Source organism: Eubalaena glacialis, chromosome 6, assembly GCF_028564815.1.
Source record: "Eubalaena glacialis isolate mEubGla1 chromosome 6, mEubGla1.1.hap2.+ XY, whole genome shotgun sequence".
In the NCBI taxonomy this organism is placed as follows: Eukaryota; Metazoa; Chordata; class Mammalia; order Artiodactyla; family Balaenidae; genus Eubalaena; species Eubalaena glacialis.
Genome location: NC_083721.1, coordinates 3,622,329 through 3,637,746, shown reverse-complemented (window position 1 = coordinate 3,637,746; position 15,418 = coordinate 3,622,329). Strand labels below are relative to the sequence as shown.

The 15,418-nt window shown below is 51.5% G+C and overlaps 1 protein-coding gene across 4 annotated transcripts in view; it reads left to right on the top strand.

Annotated features, from left to right (window-relative positions):
- The first annotated feature begins 1,562 nt into the window (after window positions 1-1,562).
- ABCG1 (ATP binding cassette subfamily G member 1) overlaps window positions 1,563-15,418 on the top strand; it is a 66,765-nt gene continuing 52,909 nt past the window's right edge. For all 4 annotated transcript variants that reach the window (XM_061192844.1, XM_061192843.1, XM_061192842.1 and 1 more), the window contains exons 1-2: window positions 1,563-1,657; window positions 8,569-8,812. In XM_061192844.1, coding sequence (XP_061048827.1) covers window positions 1,616-1,657; window positions 8,569-8,812 — 286 coding nt within the window. In that variant the 5' untranslated portion in view covers window positions 1,563-1,615. The remainder of the gene's footprint in view (window positions 1,658-8,568; window positions 8,813-15,418) is intronic.

Sequence of the window (15,418 nt, the reverse complement as noted above, 5' to 3'; positions counted from 1 at the left end):
GATTCTCATAGAGAATCTCTCCCCGGCCGCGTTCTGTGTCTTTCTCCCCTGCTTTATGTCCCATCTGCCCCTGGAGCAAGTGGTGGGCTTCAGTGCCGGCCACCAATCCTGGGTCCCAGAGATGAGGCACCTCTGTCTCTGCCTTTTGGCCTAAACTCTCCCAGGGAGGTTTGTGGATTTGAATCCTCTTTCCAGAACATTCAGAGTTTGTTGGCCTCCCTGTTCAGCACGTTTAAGGCACCACACAGCCCCGTGGGCCCAGCATGTAGAGGGTGGCACCTGGAAATGCAGCAGATTTCCTAACAATAGAATAGAGGTAATGCATGGACTCTTCAAGTGAACTATGCAGACAAAAGCAGGGCCCTCTCCCCCTTGAAATCATACATTATACTGCCTTGCCCTCCTTTGATTTGAGGGGAGAATTTGCCTGTGCTCATCAGGCTGTGGTGTGAAGCCCTCCTGCCTGGCATGAAAAGCCGTGCTCTCTTTCTAGGTGAGGAGAAGGACTGGGGCTTTGCTCATCTGAGGGGTAGTGGGGAGGGGCGATCCAGGTGTGCTGGAGGGGAGAAGAGATGCATTCCTACCTGCGGTCCCCACATGCAAACCACTGAATAAAAGCATTAGCCTCTGAGATTGGGAGTAAGGAATGTCTTATCACCATGGTTACCGGGAAATGGTCCCACTTATATATAATAAGGGCTTTAGCAGAGGCCAGGTCATCTGATGCTCCCATCTGGGGCCAAATGACAGGGTGCCTGAAGTGTCACTCCTTATGAAGTTACATGAACACAGCTCTGGGCCAGGTGCTGGGCCACGTACTGGGAACATCGTGTCTGGAAAAAAAAAAAAAGGCTTTTCTCTTTTTGTTGGGGTCGGGGGGTGGGAGCCAGGGGAGGACAGAGGCCTGGGCATCTTCACCTAGTCACCCCTTTGCTACCCAGCACTTGGCTCTGCGTCTGGCACACAGCAATGCTGCATTAATGAGTGAGTGTGCTGCCTCAGTATGGGGGTACCACACCAGATACGGAGCTGCAGTGGCGGGGGAGGGGGCGTTGGAGCGGCCATCTCTCCTTTAGTTCTCACGCTCCTACGTGGCAGAGAGATGCCCAACAAGGAAAAATGTGCCCCTCCACCCTCCCCCGCCAGACGCCTCCCCTGGCCCCCCCTGGCCCCCCCTGGCCCAGCACTGCAGGCTTTGAGGTGGCAGTCCTGGAGGGGGACCCCCGCTGACTGACTGCAGGGGGCCCGGGGTCGCTGGCCCAGGCCCCGCGAGTTTCCGAACTCGGCGCCTCCGGGGCAGGGGCGGACCCTCGGCACCTGCCAGGCCAGGGGCGCGGGCAGCGGGAGGAGCCGGACTGCGTGGAACTGGGGCAGCCGCGCCGCACAGGAGCAAAACAAGAGCACGCGCACCTGCCGGCTCCGCCCCGCCCCTGCGCGCCGGCCAATCGCGGGTCGTGGGCGGGTCCGGCGCGGGCGGGTCGTGGGCGGGGCCGGGGCCCCAGCTGCGGCCGGAGCCGGAGCCGGAGCCGGAGCCCGCGCCGGGCGCAGCCGCCGAGCCTGGGGCGAGCGCAGCCTTTTGCCCGCCGCCCTTCCCCGCCGCCGCCGCCCCCGGGGCATGGCCTGTCTGACGGCCGCTTTCTCGGTCGGCACCGCCATGGTGAGTGAGCGCATCTTTCGGCCCCGGGGCTTGGTTCTGTTCTCTAGAAGAATAAGAAACGCACAAAGACCCGCACCCGCACCCTGACACCTGTCCCCCGAGCCCCGGGAGAGGCGCCCGACTCCCATCGCCCCCCGCCCTGGCTACCTGGCTCCTCGGGATGCCCCTTGCAGCCGAGGATGCGGGGAAGGCGGAGGGGCCAGGAGAGGCAGGGAGGAAGGAGGCCAGCAGCCCCACAAGTGTACTGATGGCCTTGACCTCGTCTGCCTCCGGGTGAGGGACCTGGGGCCTGGGGACCCGGAGTGTACTGGGGCGGGGTGGCAGCCTGGGCCAGAGGGAAAGGAGGCCCCATCCCTCTGCCGGCGCGTGCGGCCAGAGCCTGGGGAGCGGGCGCCTCTCGCGCTACTCTCCGGAGCACCGGCACTGCCTGGGGGAACAAAAGAGAGAGGAGGTGGAGAGCCGGAGCCCGTGCTGCCCCTTCGCCCTCGGGGACAGCCTCTCCCGGACCTGCTCAGGAGGGGGCGGCGGAGTCATGGGGAGGCAGATGAGGGGCGAGCCTGGGTACCTCTGGCCACATTTCTGCACCCTGTAGAGAGAATAGGGTGGGGACAGAGGCATGCATCTCACTTCTCCCAAGGGTGCCAGCTCCGTAGGGGTACCACCGGCTGCAGGCGCATTCTTTGCTAGACACTATTACAGTAAGTGCTATTCCTCTGAGTGGTCAAGAGTCTCCTCTTGCCCCTTTAAAATAGCTCCATAAAGTCACATTAGAAAAAAAAAAAAAAACTAACCATCGTCTCACCCATCCTAGGGCCTTTCATTTCTATGCCTAGCATGCCGACAGTGCAGTTAGGCACCTCTGGACCGATTTCAGGTCATCTAAGGTACAAATAGAAAGCATTCCGTATTCCAAGCCCTCTTGCCCTCCCTATCCATCCCCCTTCTATCCTTTGTCTATGTATTTACTATCCTGCTAGTCACTTCCCATGAGCTGTAACCCCACCGTGCACATCGGTTTTCACCTCCACCCCTCGCCTTTATTTCATTTTTAGCATCCTGTATTTGAAGTCAGCAGGGCTCAGCAGGATTTGACCGACAGTTACCTCTTGCCTTGAGCTCAAGAAAAAAAAAGTAGCCGGGTTTCTGCGCATGCTCTGCTCTGACAACTGCATCCTATGATTCCAAACAGGTTACTGTAGAACATACCGAGCCTCGGCAGCTCATTATATAATGATTTTGTGTAAACCGATAGAATGGGGCCTCGGACACATTAAGGAGGTTGGTAGAACAGGAAAAAGCCAGGGGCAGGGGGACCCACAGGCCGGGTCCCATCTCTGGGCATGTTCTGCCTTTATGACTTAGCTTCTTCCATATAAGAGGGATCAAAAAATAAAAGAGGCAGTCCCCTCCTCATGACATTTGCTTTTATCTGGTTGCATGTTTGGGTAACACTTGGCCATTCTTCATTTTACCCGTGTTCATTTCTTTGGGATTCCTAAATGATGGTGGTAATGGAAAATGAAGGAGGTTAGTATTGTTAGTTGTGGGTAAAGAAAGTTTCAGGTCTTGGAGGTACTGGGTAACTAACTCTTGAAGCCCTTTCAAAGCTGCAAAAGTAGCTCACAGATGTGGGACAATAATGAAGCAGAATGTTTTAAGGTACAGGTGTTTCTATGTCAAGATATTTTGGATGTTACGTTATGGTTTGAGACAGCCCCAGAACTCAGGTGTTTCGTTCGTGTGGAGGTGCTAATGGCTGAGCTCATTTTTTCAGAGAATGTTGTTTTGTGTGAAAACCATTCTCCCTGAAAACCTTGTGCTTTTTTTTTTTTTAACAGAAAGCCTTATTTCTTTTTTTTTTTTTTAATTAATTAATTAATTTATTTTTGGCTGTGTTGGGTCTTCGTTTCTGTGCTAGGGCTTTCTCCATTTGCGCCAAGCGGGGACCACTCTTCATCGCGGTGCGCGGGCCTCTCACTATCACGGCCTCTCTTGTTGCGGGGCACAGGCTCCAGACGCGCAGGCTCAGTAGTTGTGGTGTGTGGGCTTAGTCGCTCCACGGCATGTGGGATCTTCCCAGACCAGGGCTCGAACCCGTGTCCCCTGCATTAGCAGGCAGATTCTCAACCACTGCGCCACCAGGGAAGCCCTGCTTTTTTGTTTTTAATTAAAAAAATTCTACCCAAGTCATAAACAGAGCCCTTGGGAGATACCCAGGATCCTAAACTTTGCTCTGCGGTCCAGCCCAGGGCTGGCTGCCAGGTGTGAGTCTGGAGAAGGTGCCTTGGAGGATGGAAGAAGCACCCACATGGTGTTTCAGAGTCCCTGAGCTGGGCCGGGCAGGGCAGGCAAGGGCTCCCAATGGGACTGGTATTTGGGGCTGTTAGAAGCCAGATTTTGGAGACAATGAGGTTGGCATTCTGAGTGACCATGCCAGTGACACCTACCCTTTGCTTAGTTAAGGGCATGATGTTTGGGTTCTTTTCCCTTAGGCGGCGGCCTTGAGGATTCTGGACCAGTACGTTTTCCTCTTATGTGCCTAGGGTCCCAGGGAGGGATCTGCCCTTCAACTGCAGGGTCCGCTGGTCTAGGTGGGCACCATAGCTGGCAGCAGTGAGAGAAGTGAGAGAGAGTGCATGCCTAGAGCCTGTGAGTTCCCCTTGGCTTTCCTCCCTTCCCCAAGATGCTGTGGGGAAAGTTTCTATCTCCAACTGGACTTCCCTGGGTAAAGGAGAGTGAAGCAGCCTCACAATGGCTCAGGGGCTCTCTGACCATTAGAGACCCTCCCCAGCTAAACAAGCATCTCAATATATTAGCATTCAAATTGAAATCAGTGCCCAAGAAAATATTCTTACCAACAGCAAGCAGAACAGTCCAAATAGGGTCTCCTCTGCATTCAACACCTATGAATGGACTCACTAGTATTTATCACTTATTATGCAGCACAAATTGTGTGTGGAAGGGGAGGTCAAAGAGGATGCTTCAGCAAGATAGGGAAGCAAACAAAGAAAGGGAATGAATGGGGAGGGAGGGTGTATTTGTTTCATCTTTAATGAGCTCAGGAGGCTGAGGACAAGCTAGCTGTAACCTGCATCGCCAGCGGCTCTCATCTGAGGATGTGTTTCCAGAGAGCTGGTCTATTTTGGGGCGACAGCCACTGCCACCCATCAGACAGGATTTCAGGATTTTATTAATTGGACACCCATGGCGGAAAGGTGGGTGATGGCATGCACCGCTTTGGTGTCGGTTGCTTTGGGGGTATAGGGTTGTGTGGTTTCCCCATTCTCTTGTGGATTTCCCTGTAAGGGCTGGGGGCTGGGGTGACCCAGGGTCCACTACAGCTTGCCTACAGAAAGCCAAGCAACGTCCCGGCGCTGCTGGGGACTGTTTGGGAGGACCCGTGCCGGCAGGGAAGCCGCACAGAGCTGGACCCCAGCTTGGCTACTCCTTACCGGTGGGGTCTCAGGCAGGTGAGGTGGTCTCCTTGTGAAATGGAGCGGAAGAGGGTCATACCCCACCCGGCCCCCGCCCACGGAGAGCTGTGGAGACAGAGGAGGAGTAACCTGTGCAGTCTGGAGTTTAATGAGTGCATTGTAATTGTGCGTTGCTGAATGAATAGTCGCTACTGTTCATAATTGCTTACCTACTACGCGGGAGGTATTATAATGCAAAACTGTAAATATAAGTACGGGCCTCTGGCTTCACTCTCTCGCTCCCCAATCAGTTTACTCCCCCAGCTTTGCCCCATGGCCCGTCCACTTGTCTCCCTCCCCACTGCCCCCCGCTGGTGAAGGCCACGCACCCTCCCCACTGCAGGCTGCTGCAGAAGACAGTTCTCACCGGCCCGCTGGTCTGCTACTTCCGCCTTGAGATGCCTCCGCGGCCCCGCAGAGACCTCGGGATAAAGTGCACATCCCCTAACAAGCTTTGCAAGCCCTCCACTGTGCGGACCCCGTGTGCCTCGCTAGTCCCACCTTGTTCCAAAAGCCCCTCCCCCCCGCCCCAAATCAGAGCTCCAGCCCCTGAATTTCAGATCTCCAGATGTTCCGCCCTCTTGCTGCCGAGCCTTTGCACATGCTGTTCCCTCGCAGGGAATGTCGGTCGTGAACGAGCACCCCTTCCCCACCCCGCCTCGCTAAGCTCAGCTTACAACTTATTTCCGCAGAAACACCGTGTATCCCCCACCCAGGACCCCCACTGCATTGCGTGACCCTCGTGGGTCCCTGCATCGTCTTGTTCTAGCTCTTGCTCCTTGGTATTGAAATTGCTTGCGGCCCAATCTTGGACTTGAGCTTGCTGAGGCCACAGGCCAGGTCTGTCTGGCTGACTACTGATCCCCAGGGCTTTATCTGGGCTGTGAGTGAGTGAGTGAGAGGATAGATAGGCTTGGAGTCTAGACGGGCAAGTCAGACCCTCATCATAATCCAGCTCTGGCATCTGCTCCAGCTGGCAGGTGGGTGGAGTCATGGCTGTCCGTCCGTCCGTGTATTCGTGTCGGTTTCATTAAAAAGGGAAGACCCGACCTGTCTCTGGGCTTCCTCAGGGGCTGACGCGAGTGGTGGGTGCTGGGGGAGGGTGTGGATGGTCCAAGGTGGTTGGAGGTGGAGGGGGCCACGCCCTGGGGAGGGGCTGCTGGTAGCTCCCGCCCCCAACTGAACACAGAGCAATTGGCTCTCCCGGCGTTAGCGCCAGTGCCCCGGCAGGACGTGGGTCTGGAAGCAGACGTCTCACCTTTCCAGGTGGGGGTGAGGATGGACTTTGGGGACCAGGCCTGGAGCTAACTGTCTCACCCATTGCTCTGTCCACTATCCCCCTCCCCCCGCAGCAAAGCCAGGATTTGGTGCTTCCAGGGCCCCTGTGGAGTCAAACGGGGTTATAACCCTGGGACAGCAGCTCGTGTTTCCCAAGAGCAAGACAGGTGGGCCCAGGGATGGCATTTGGTGCTGCTCTGGGTGCTGGAGCTGCAGGTGCACGTTCTTACCCGCAGGTCAAAGCCAAGAGCGTGCTGAGCTGGGGCGGGGTCTCCTGTTGCTCCTTCAAGGGGCCCCGACGCAGAAGGCACCAGACGAGCCCGGATGCAGAGGCCACCCCCTGCAGCGCCCTCCCGGGAGCAGGAGAGGCTCGTTCTCAGCCCAGGCTCTGAGGAGGCCCGTTGTCAGGCTAAGACAAACCTCCCCAGTTATGTGGAGGATGCACGAACCTACTCCTGCTTGTGTTTGAAGCATTCATTTCTCATGCTCGGTGCCAGCGGCAAACCAAGATTAATTTTGTCAGAGTTTTACTCCGCACTTTAATTTTTAGCCACAGAATGTTAGAGTCAGTGAGCTAAGTCTTGATGTGGTTAAGCTTTCCAGAGGTAGGAGATGCCTGGGAAGTGTGTGTCTTTTTCTTAAACAGCAAAAAGCAACATTTTCAAACAGCACAAGAACCGGAAACCCCTGTGCCCACAGCTCCCCATCCCCCTATTTGTGTTTTAAAGATTCAAAACGTCCAAATCGTCCAAGGTTTCCACGATGAAAATAAGGTAGAATAATAATAATGGAAATCCTCTTCAAGGATGCAGTCACGTACCCTCATAGAGGCCACTCTAACGCGGGGGAGGGCTTGTTCCGGTCACTAGAGTTGCTGGAGTTTATAAGGATGTTTATAAACATGGATGATCCACTCTCTGGTTTTGTTTTAGCTTTTTGTTAGAAACAATAACGATCAAAAAGCCATCAACTTTAAAGAAGTACCTCACAACCTGTGGAAAAATAACAGTATGATGTTATTTAGAACAAATAGCAGTATGGCAGTGTCTCCCCAGTCCTACAGCCATCAGAAGGGCCTGAATTATCAAAGGTGGTTGTCCACGGGCTCTCCGGATCAGGCTGACTGCCTTCAACAGTATGGAGGAGTGTCGCCAGAGGCCCACGCTTTTGGCACTGTGGAATGTTCTGTCTTGATTCAAGAGGCAGCTAGAAAAAGCACAGCACATTATTCATCCACCCCAGGGTTCTTCTGTGTTTTGGAGGTGCCTGAAGCATATTGACTTGTCCAGCATTGCCAAGCCATTAGAAAGGATATTCCTTTCTTTGCTTAAATACCTTTGGTTCTTGGCTTATCTGTAACAGTTCAATGGACTCCCAATGGAAGCTTGAAAAGCCAATGTAGCTACGTATTAGGTATCCAGGTGATGCAGTGGAAGAGGCACCCGTTTTTTAAGATGACTCATACTCTGGGATCACTTCTGCCCCTCACTTGATCATAGAGCTCAGAGCAAGTTCCTTAAAATAGTCTGTGCCTCAGTTTCCTTGTCTGTATCCCAGAGAAAAACAAATCAACCTTTCCAACACTTCAGTGCTATTATGGAGATACAGTGAGAGAGGAGAGCTGTAAGGGATTTGGAAAATTTACAAGGAAAACACAAAGGCCATCTCCTACAAACCCCGTCGGTCCAAGCGGTATCACTGCTCTTGAGAAATGTTTATGAGGTTACGCCAGGAAGGGACTAAAAGAGCTCATTGTAAAGCTTTTTCAGTTGTGCATTTCTTAGCAGCCTCATGCATTTTTATGGGATTTTTTAATGAGTGGACTGTAGGTAGATCATTTTTAGGGTGGCTGGTGTTTCATTCTTTGAGACAGGTGATGTATTTATCAGTTTTGTGATTAGATGTTATGATTCCTAAATAAGACGGTAGATCATAGTTTATCTTTAGCACGTTTTTAGTAGAAGAATAAGTGAGGGCTGGGGAGGAGGAATTCCTCTACGTGAGCATTCTTCCTGTGATGCTGAGGGCACCATGGAGGGTGAGAAGCATTGATCGATGACTCTGACTGATCGATGGCCCTGAGCCTAATGGTGAGTACCTGTGGTCCTTCCCGTGATGTAACTTATACCTGCCCTTGGTGTTTCCTCCCCATCTTTCTAGAATGGCACCAGTTACTCTGCAGCAATGACAGAGCCCAAGTCAGTGTGCGTCTCTGTGGACGAGGTGGTCTCCAGCAACAGGGAGGTCACGGAGACGGAGCTGCTGAATGGACATCTGAAGAAAGAGGACAACAATCTCACAGAGGCCCAGCGCCTCTCCTCCCTGCCGCGGAGGGCGGCTGTGAACATCGAATTCAAGGACCTTTCCTACTCGGTCCCAGAAGGCCCCTGGTGGAGGAAGAAAGGTATGGCGGGGGCTGCTGTGTGCATCCAGAGGCGCAGGCACCTCGGAGGAAGGAACAGGTTGTTTGGGAAGATCTGGGTCTGGAAGCTGGGGGGCTGATTTCTCTTTCCAGACTCTGGCTCTGCTGTGGCCAATGTATGTAATTGCTTTATGCCCGATTTTTCCTCACTTATGATATGAACAGATCAGATTAGATGACTCAAGATTCACAGCGTTTGTTGTTTTTTTTTTTGACTGAAGTATAGTTGATTTACAATGTTGTGTTAGTTTCAGGTGTACAGAAAAGTAATTCAGTTATACATATATATGTATACGTATATATATATGCACTTTTCCAGATTCTTTTCCATTATAGGTTATTACAAGATATTGAATATAGTTTCCTGTGCTATACAGTAGGTCCTTGTTGTTTATCCATTTTATATATAGTAGTGTGTATCTGTTAATCCCAAACTCCTAATTTATCCCCCCCCCTTTCCCCTTTGGTAACCATAAGATTGTTTTCTATGTCTGTGAGTCACACACTGGTTCTTAAACTCTGATATGATCACAGACTTTGACCAGGGTCCATGTGTGCTGGTTTCCTGTCTGCACTTGGAGGGTCCTCTTTACTGGATGTTGTTAATGTTAGTTTTTTGAGATAGGACTCTTTTTTTAATGTTTCAGAGCAAAGTGGAAGCCAGGTGTTTCCTCCCAAGTTTGAAGTGTTGAAAAGTAACCAGTGACCTGTAGTAACCTCTCTGGAAACCAGTCATGTATGTTTACAGATCTTGAAAGGACTGTCTCATGGGGGGCGTTGGTGGGCTATCCATAAAAACAGAAGAGATGATGGAGCAGGTGGGACTCGGAGGTCTCGGTAGAGCCACACACACAGGAGTTTGCTGCCGGCCTGTTGCATGTTAATGGGAATTGATGACTGATGGTATTTTGAGTTTTCTTAGCAACGTGGATGCTCCTTTGCCAGCTCTAGATTTTCAAAGTGTGTAGAGTTAATGCCTCCCTGGGTTGGTATTTCTTTCTCGAGCCTGACCGACTTCTTCCCGTGGAACTCACCCCTCATCCCCCACTGCTCCGTGCACCCTCCATCTGTCCATCTTTGAGGGGGGGTGACTGGGAGAGGACGTGTTACACATCACCCAGAAACAGTGGTCCTCAGTTTCTAATGAATCATTTAAAACAACTTGAAAATCTATGAGGAATTTGGAACAAAGTGACTCAGGTACCCCCGGAATATCCTGGAATATTGGGGTTTAGAGCTCTCAACTTAAATCTAGATTCAATCCTTCTTCCTTTTTGAAGAAGACCCACCAAGATTCACTTGTTTACTTTTCATCTTTCTGCCCCTTATTGCCTTCATTTTGCTTCCTACTCTCTTGACGTGAAGCAGTTGAGACGGTTGGCTTGGGCACCCTGGAATTCCTTGGAGCCATGATTTTAGAACCTTGATTGACTGGTCCCTGGGACCTTCGAGCCAAGCTGGTTGTGGGATGATTTTGTGTCTGTTTGCACAAATGGGAACAGATCCCAAACCTTCTCAGCGGCTGATACTATAGCATTGTTATCTGAGACTCAACATTTTCAGAGTGTGCCGGCCTGTTTTGTTAACAAAGAAATTCTGTGAGAGGCTCAGGGTTGGACCCATTTGTTTGAGCCTCTTGAAATTTCAACATAAGATTCCAGCCTTTTCCTTCTCCACTTGAACAAAGATTTTACCGAAAAAATGCACTGAGCGACCAGGAGCGTGTTGTGAGGTTTTGGCCTGATGTGTCTCTATAGACAAACTGAGGCAGACACGTGGGCCACGTGGGCAGGTTTCCGTCCACGTGTTACGTGTGGCCTTAGAAACGTGGTCATGATGCTGAAAACGCTTGGATGGGTATCCTCTCAGGTGAAGGCTTGAAATGCAGAAATGCACATGTTTGAAAACCATGGCAGAATCTTGGTCTGAAATCCAACCCAGCAGGTGTTCACCTGGGGCTGGCGGGTGAAGAATATCATTTCCTGGTCAGGTGTGCGGCTTGCCCACCCTATGTTCTCTGCATGTTAGAACTGGTCACACTGATTGTCAACGGTGATGGCCTCTTAATTAATGAGGGAGGGGCCACTACTGTCCATGGCCGGTGGCCTCCTAGGAAGCCCCGCCCAGATGGCTGCCGGATAGACACTTGCCCTGCAGTAACCTCTGTGGGCTCAGGCAGGGAGGAGTAGAAAGTGGGCCCCAGGGACCTGCCTGTGAGTCAGAGATGGCTATGGCTGGAGAGGAAGTTGGGCACCATCAGTCTGGTGTGTCCAGGTTTTTGGTTTCTCAACCAATGGGGCCTGACTTCTCTGTCTGGCTTCCTCCCGGCCTCTTTCTCCGCCCCAGCGCCTGTGTCCACTTCCCTCTCTGTGCCCCTCCTCCCGTGCAGCCCCATTATTTCCTTTGTTCTTGGTACCCTCACAGTTCAGAATTTAGATGGTTTACCACTCCCGCATACCTTGAGGGTGTGGGATACTCGTCCACCTTTGCACTGAATAGAAAGGAAGCCACGTGTGAAGGGCTTGCCCCCAGCCTGAGCTGGGGGGTAGGCCGGGGGCTGGGTGGTGGTTTCCGACTCTGTGGTCCAGCTTGGGCCCCCGGGCAGCGCCTGGTGCAGGGCCTCAGGGTGCCAGGGTCCCCACGGCCATGGGGAAGCTGTGCTCCTTCTCCAGGCTTGGTGCCCACAAATGCTTGCCAAGCTGGCAAGCATTTCCCTTTTCTCTTGGTGGCAGTTTTATATTTCGCGTCGCCTCTGTGTGATGCCCAGCGTGATGCCAAGTGTGACCAAACTTTGGGGCAGGAGCTTTTGTTCTTACTTCTCTGACCATATTCTGTTTTTCTGTCTGTATCAAGTCATTAGTGTTTTTTTTTTTTGTTTTTTTTAATTCAACTTTATGTGCTGAGCTCATTGTAATGACCACAGTGAAGTGTGTAGTGAAGGACAAAGGAGCCTGAGGGCTGGAGTGATTGGCTCAAGGTCGGAGCCAGCAAGGTCCGCCACCCAGCCGTTGGATTCCTAGTCCAGGCTTCTTTCCATCACGAAGACACTGGGCCACTCCAGTAAACTCTAGGAAAGCCTTTTTCTCCCAGAACATGGTGCTACAACACAAACTCAACACAGAATGCTGTAGCAAAGCCTGGCACTGGGATTAGAATAATATTAAAAACTCCTACACAATTATTTTAAAGAAAGAAGACGGAGAAAGAGAGCTTCATAATCCTTAGTAGAAAGGTCATAAGTGACTCCATAGCAGTATTTTTAAGAAGGCAATGTCAGGCACTGATCCTTTATAATTCTTGAGCTTGACAATTGCCAGGCATTGACTTCAGCGTCTAAGAAAACATCTTGTATTTTCAATTGTAGCTCCATTTTCACCATATGATTAATGATGTCTTGAGAGGAAAAACTGGATCGTATAATAGATTCCTAGTAGACAACATAACTGTGAAAGGAACTGTTCTCAGGAGAAAAAAATTACACCCCAAGGATGATTTCCCTGGCTTCTGATACAGTAATGACTTTCCCTCAAGGAATTCACTCACGTAGCCTAAGCTGATGGGACAGATGATTTGGAACGATGTGGAGTCTGGTGCCGTTACACAAACTATTGTGTCGAGGGACGTAGGGGAACAATCTGGTTTGATTGTCCTCACTCACCCCAGTGTGACTTATTTTTGAAAGCAGCTTTTGCTGCCTGGATGGTAGACACTGCGTTGGCGTTGGGAACATTTAGGACCCCTTGTGAAGAAGAGAATCCACGTTGTGAAATGCTGAGGTGGCGCGGAGAAAATTCTACACTCAGACAGCACTCTCTGTCTTTCAGAGCTCGCCCACACAGTGGAGTTAAGGGGGTAGGTCTGGGTCGTCTGTCCCCCAAGGAGACTGGAGCCATTTCCATTTATACAATTCAAGCAGCCCTGTGGTCCAGTTGGCTCAGGGGCCAATTCTGTCCTTCCAATGTGTGGAGTACACGAGGCTCAGAGATATATCCCGGGTCACAGGAGCAGGGGAGGTGGGACGTGAAGGCAGGTCTGGGGGGCTTGAGGCTAGGACCTGACAAGACACCTAGTAAACATCCGGCCCTGACGTGGGCACACAACGGGACCATGATGGCACGGATGTGCCTCACCCCATTTTACAAAACCACTGGGGGTGGCCTTGACTGTTACCTCTGACTCATTTCCCCTTTAATCGGCCTGCTTGGATGTCAGTCACCTCTGCCTTTCACAAGGACCCATAAAGAGGTTTCCTAATCCCATGGAGAGGCTTGGCTATCCTGTCTCCTCCTCAGGGAGGTGAGGCTGGCGTGTATGGCATGCTTTGCACAAACAGGTGACATGATTCTTAGAAATGAAATAACACCTCCCAAGATTACCTTGTGGGTTGAGAACAAAAGTAATCATATCTGAGGGTTTGGAGAGTTTTCTTTACTCTTCCCCAGCCTGGCTGGGGCCTCAACACAGTAACACTCCGATGGAATGGGACAGCACCTCCTACTTTGAAACCGGACCCTCCAGCCTCATCCTTGCCAAATGCTAGGATGGAGTTAAATATTCTGGGCAGCCCCACATCAGATTATCTATATTGGTTTGCTTTGAGCTATAAAAATGCATTGGAACACCCTTCTCAAATTGAAGTTTGCTTTCCCTTAATTTCCATGGCAATTTCACGAGGCCTGCACTGACAGCCTGGCTAAAATGAGTAGAATGTGCCATTAAGATCCCTTGCAGTGATTCCATTAAGGGAAGACTGGATTCCAACCCAGCGCTGGGTGACTTGATCCAAGCGGCTGGGACAGGGGTGGAGAGGGAAGGCCAGAGAAAGGGGGACTATAGAAATCCCAGAGCAGAGAGGGGGCTCCACAGGGTGGGCTGCTCAAGTGCAAAGGTGGGTTTATGCTCCCCTAGCATGAATAAATTACTTTTGTACTTCTTGGAAACCATCATGCTAGGGTGGGCTTTCTTTGGGGTGCAAAAGAATGGCTTTTGATACTGTGCCTTTGTCTCTGTTTGAGGCTGTCACTGGTCTTATAGTGCAGTGTGGCAAACCTAAACCTTGCTTGCCAGGGCTCCCTGCTTGAGGCTGGGGCTTTACAGAGCCCAATGACCCCAGGTCACCTTGGTGAATGCAGATGGCTGGAGAGCTCCTCCCATCCCCTCCGGGGCCAGTTCTCAGGCTCTCAGTGGCTTCCTCTCTGGCCCATTTGGTGATGAGGTCTTCTGGAATAGTTCTGTACCTCCGTCTTATATGCTCCGAAAGAGGCTTTGAAAAACTGTGGAGGATGGGCTCTCAGGACAGATGGATGTAGTGTGACCATCTACAAAAACACAAGGGTTTGCTAGTTTACAGGCAGAACTTGAACATCCAAGGGGTCTAGGCGCCCCTTCTCCAGCCAGCCCCTTCTCTCCCTTGGAGCGCACTGCATGGAAGCCAGGCCGTCACCAGTTGGGACCTGGAATCAGGGGCGCGTGATTCAAGTGTGGCTCGATCAAGCTCAACAGCCCCCATAGACAACGGCACAAGTGGCCCTGCCGACACTCGCTCTTCTCCTTTGCTTCACTGTCAGGCCAACCCCGTCGCCTTCCGATTGGCAAGGCACAGTAACACGTTGCTATTTTTCCAGAGAGTGTGCCTGGTCTGGAGCCATCTGGTCTCTTCAGTGTGACTTTGCAGGACTGTGTTCTGCTCAGTGGGGGGTTGGTGTCACTGTATCACTTTTCAAGGACATTCTCGGACACTCATTTTCACCTGCTGGGGGGGTACCCTCCTGCCTTCCTTTAACACCCCAAATATGCTGACATCTTGAAAACTTCACATGCCGGAACTAACGTCCTCTCTTATAAACCAGAACCGAATCCATCAAGGCCAAGAAATAACACAGGGTGACATTCTGCTGAACACGAAACCATTTCTTTTATCTATCAATTGGCAGAAGAAAATGTTTAGTAACCATACACCTGCTCTATTTGAGTGCAGTTCTAGAGTCAACAGATTTGCTTATTTAAGGAACAAAGGTAACCACGTGGGTCAGATTAAAAAAACATTTGGAAAGACTGAACCGTACAAACCAGGTGTTTGTAGAATGGAGGTACATGCTCTATAAAACCCTTGCTGATGGAGTTCCAAAACCTCTATAGGAAAGCTTACGTTCAAGTAAAATATCTCTGATACTGAGTGTTTTTGCCCCTGATTTGAGAAAAGGCATCAAGAGGAGTTTTCAGAGTGAAGAATGGAGGCTGATGCACCTGCAGGGACCCGGCCTGACCCACAGCCCTTAGTTTTACTTCTCACTTTGTCAGCTGTGTTGTCGTTAGTCACCTTTGTGCTTGTGGGGTAAATGGCATTCGGTGTCAAAATTAAGACATGCCAGAGTGATTTCAAGACTGTGATTATGTCCAGCTGAGACCTATATTTAGAGCCTGAATCTTGGAGCCCAAAGGCGCCTGGGAGCTCCCTCATCTGACCTCTCACCCGTGGAGCAGTCCCTCTCGCCCCATGACAACGGGCGGCCAGCCTCTGTCTGGGCAGCCGCCAGAGCCTGACATCTCCCTGCGTGGCCAGGTCCATGTTTGCACAACTCTCATTCC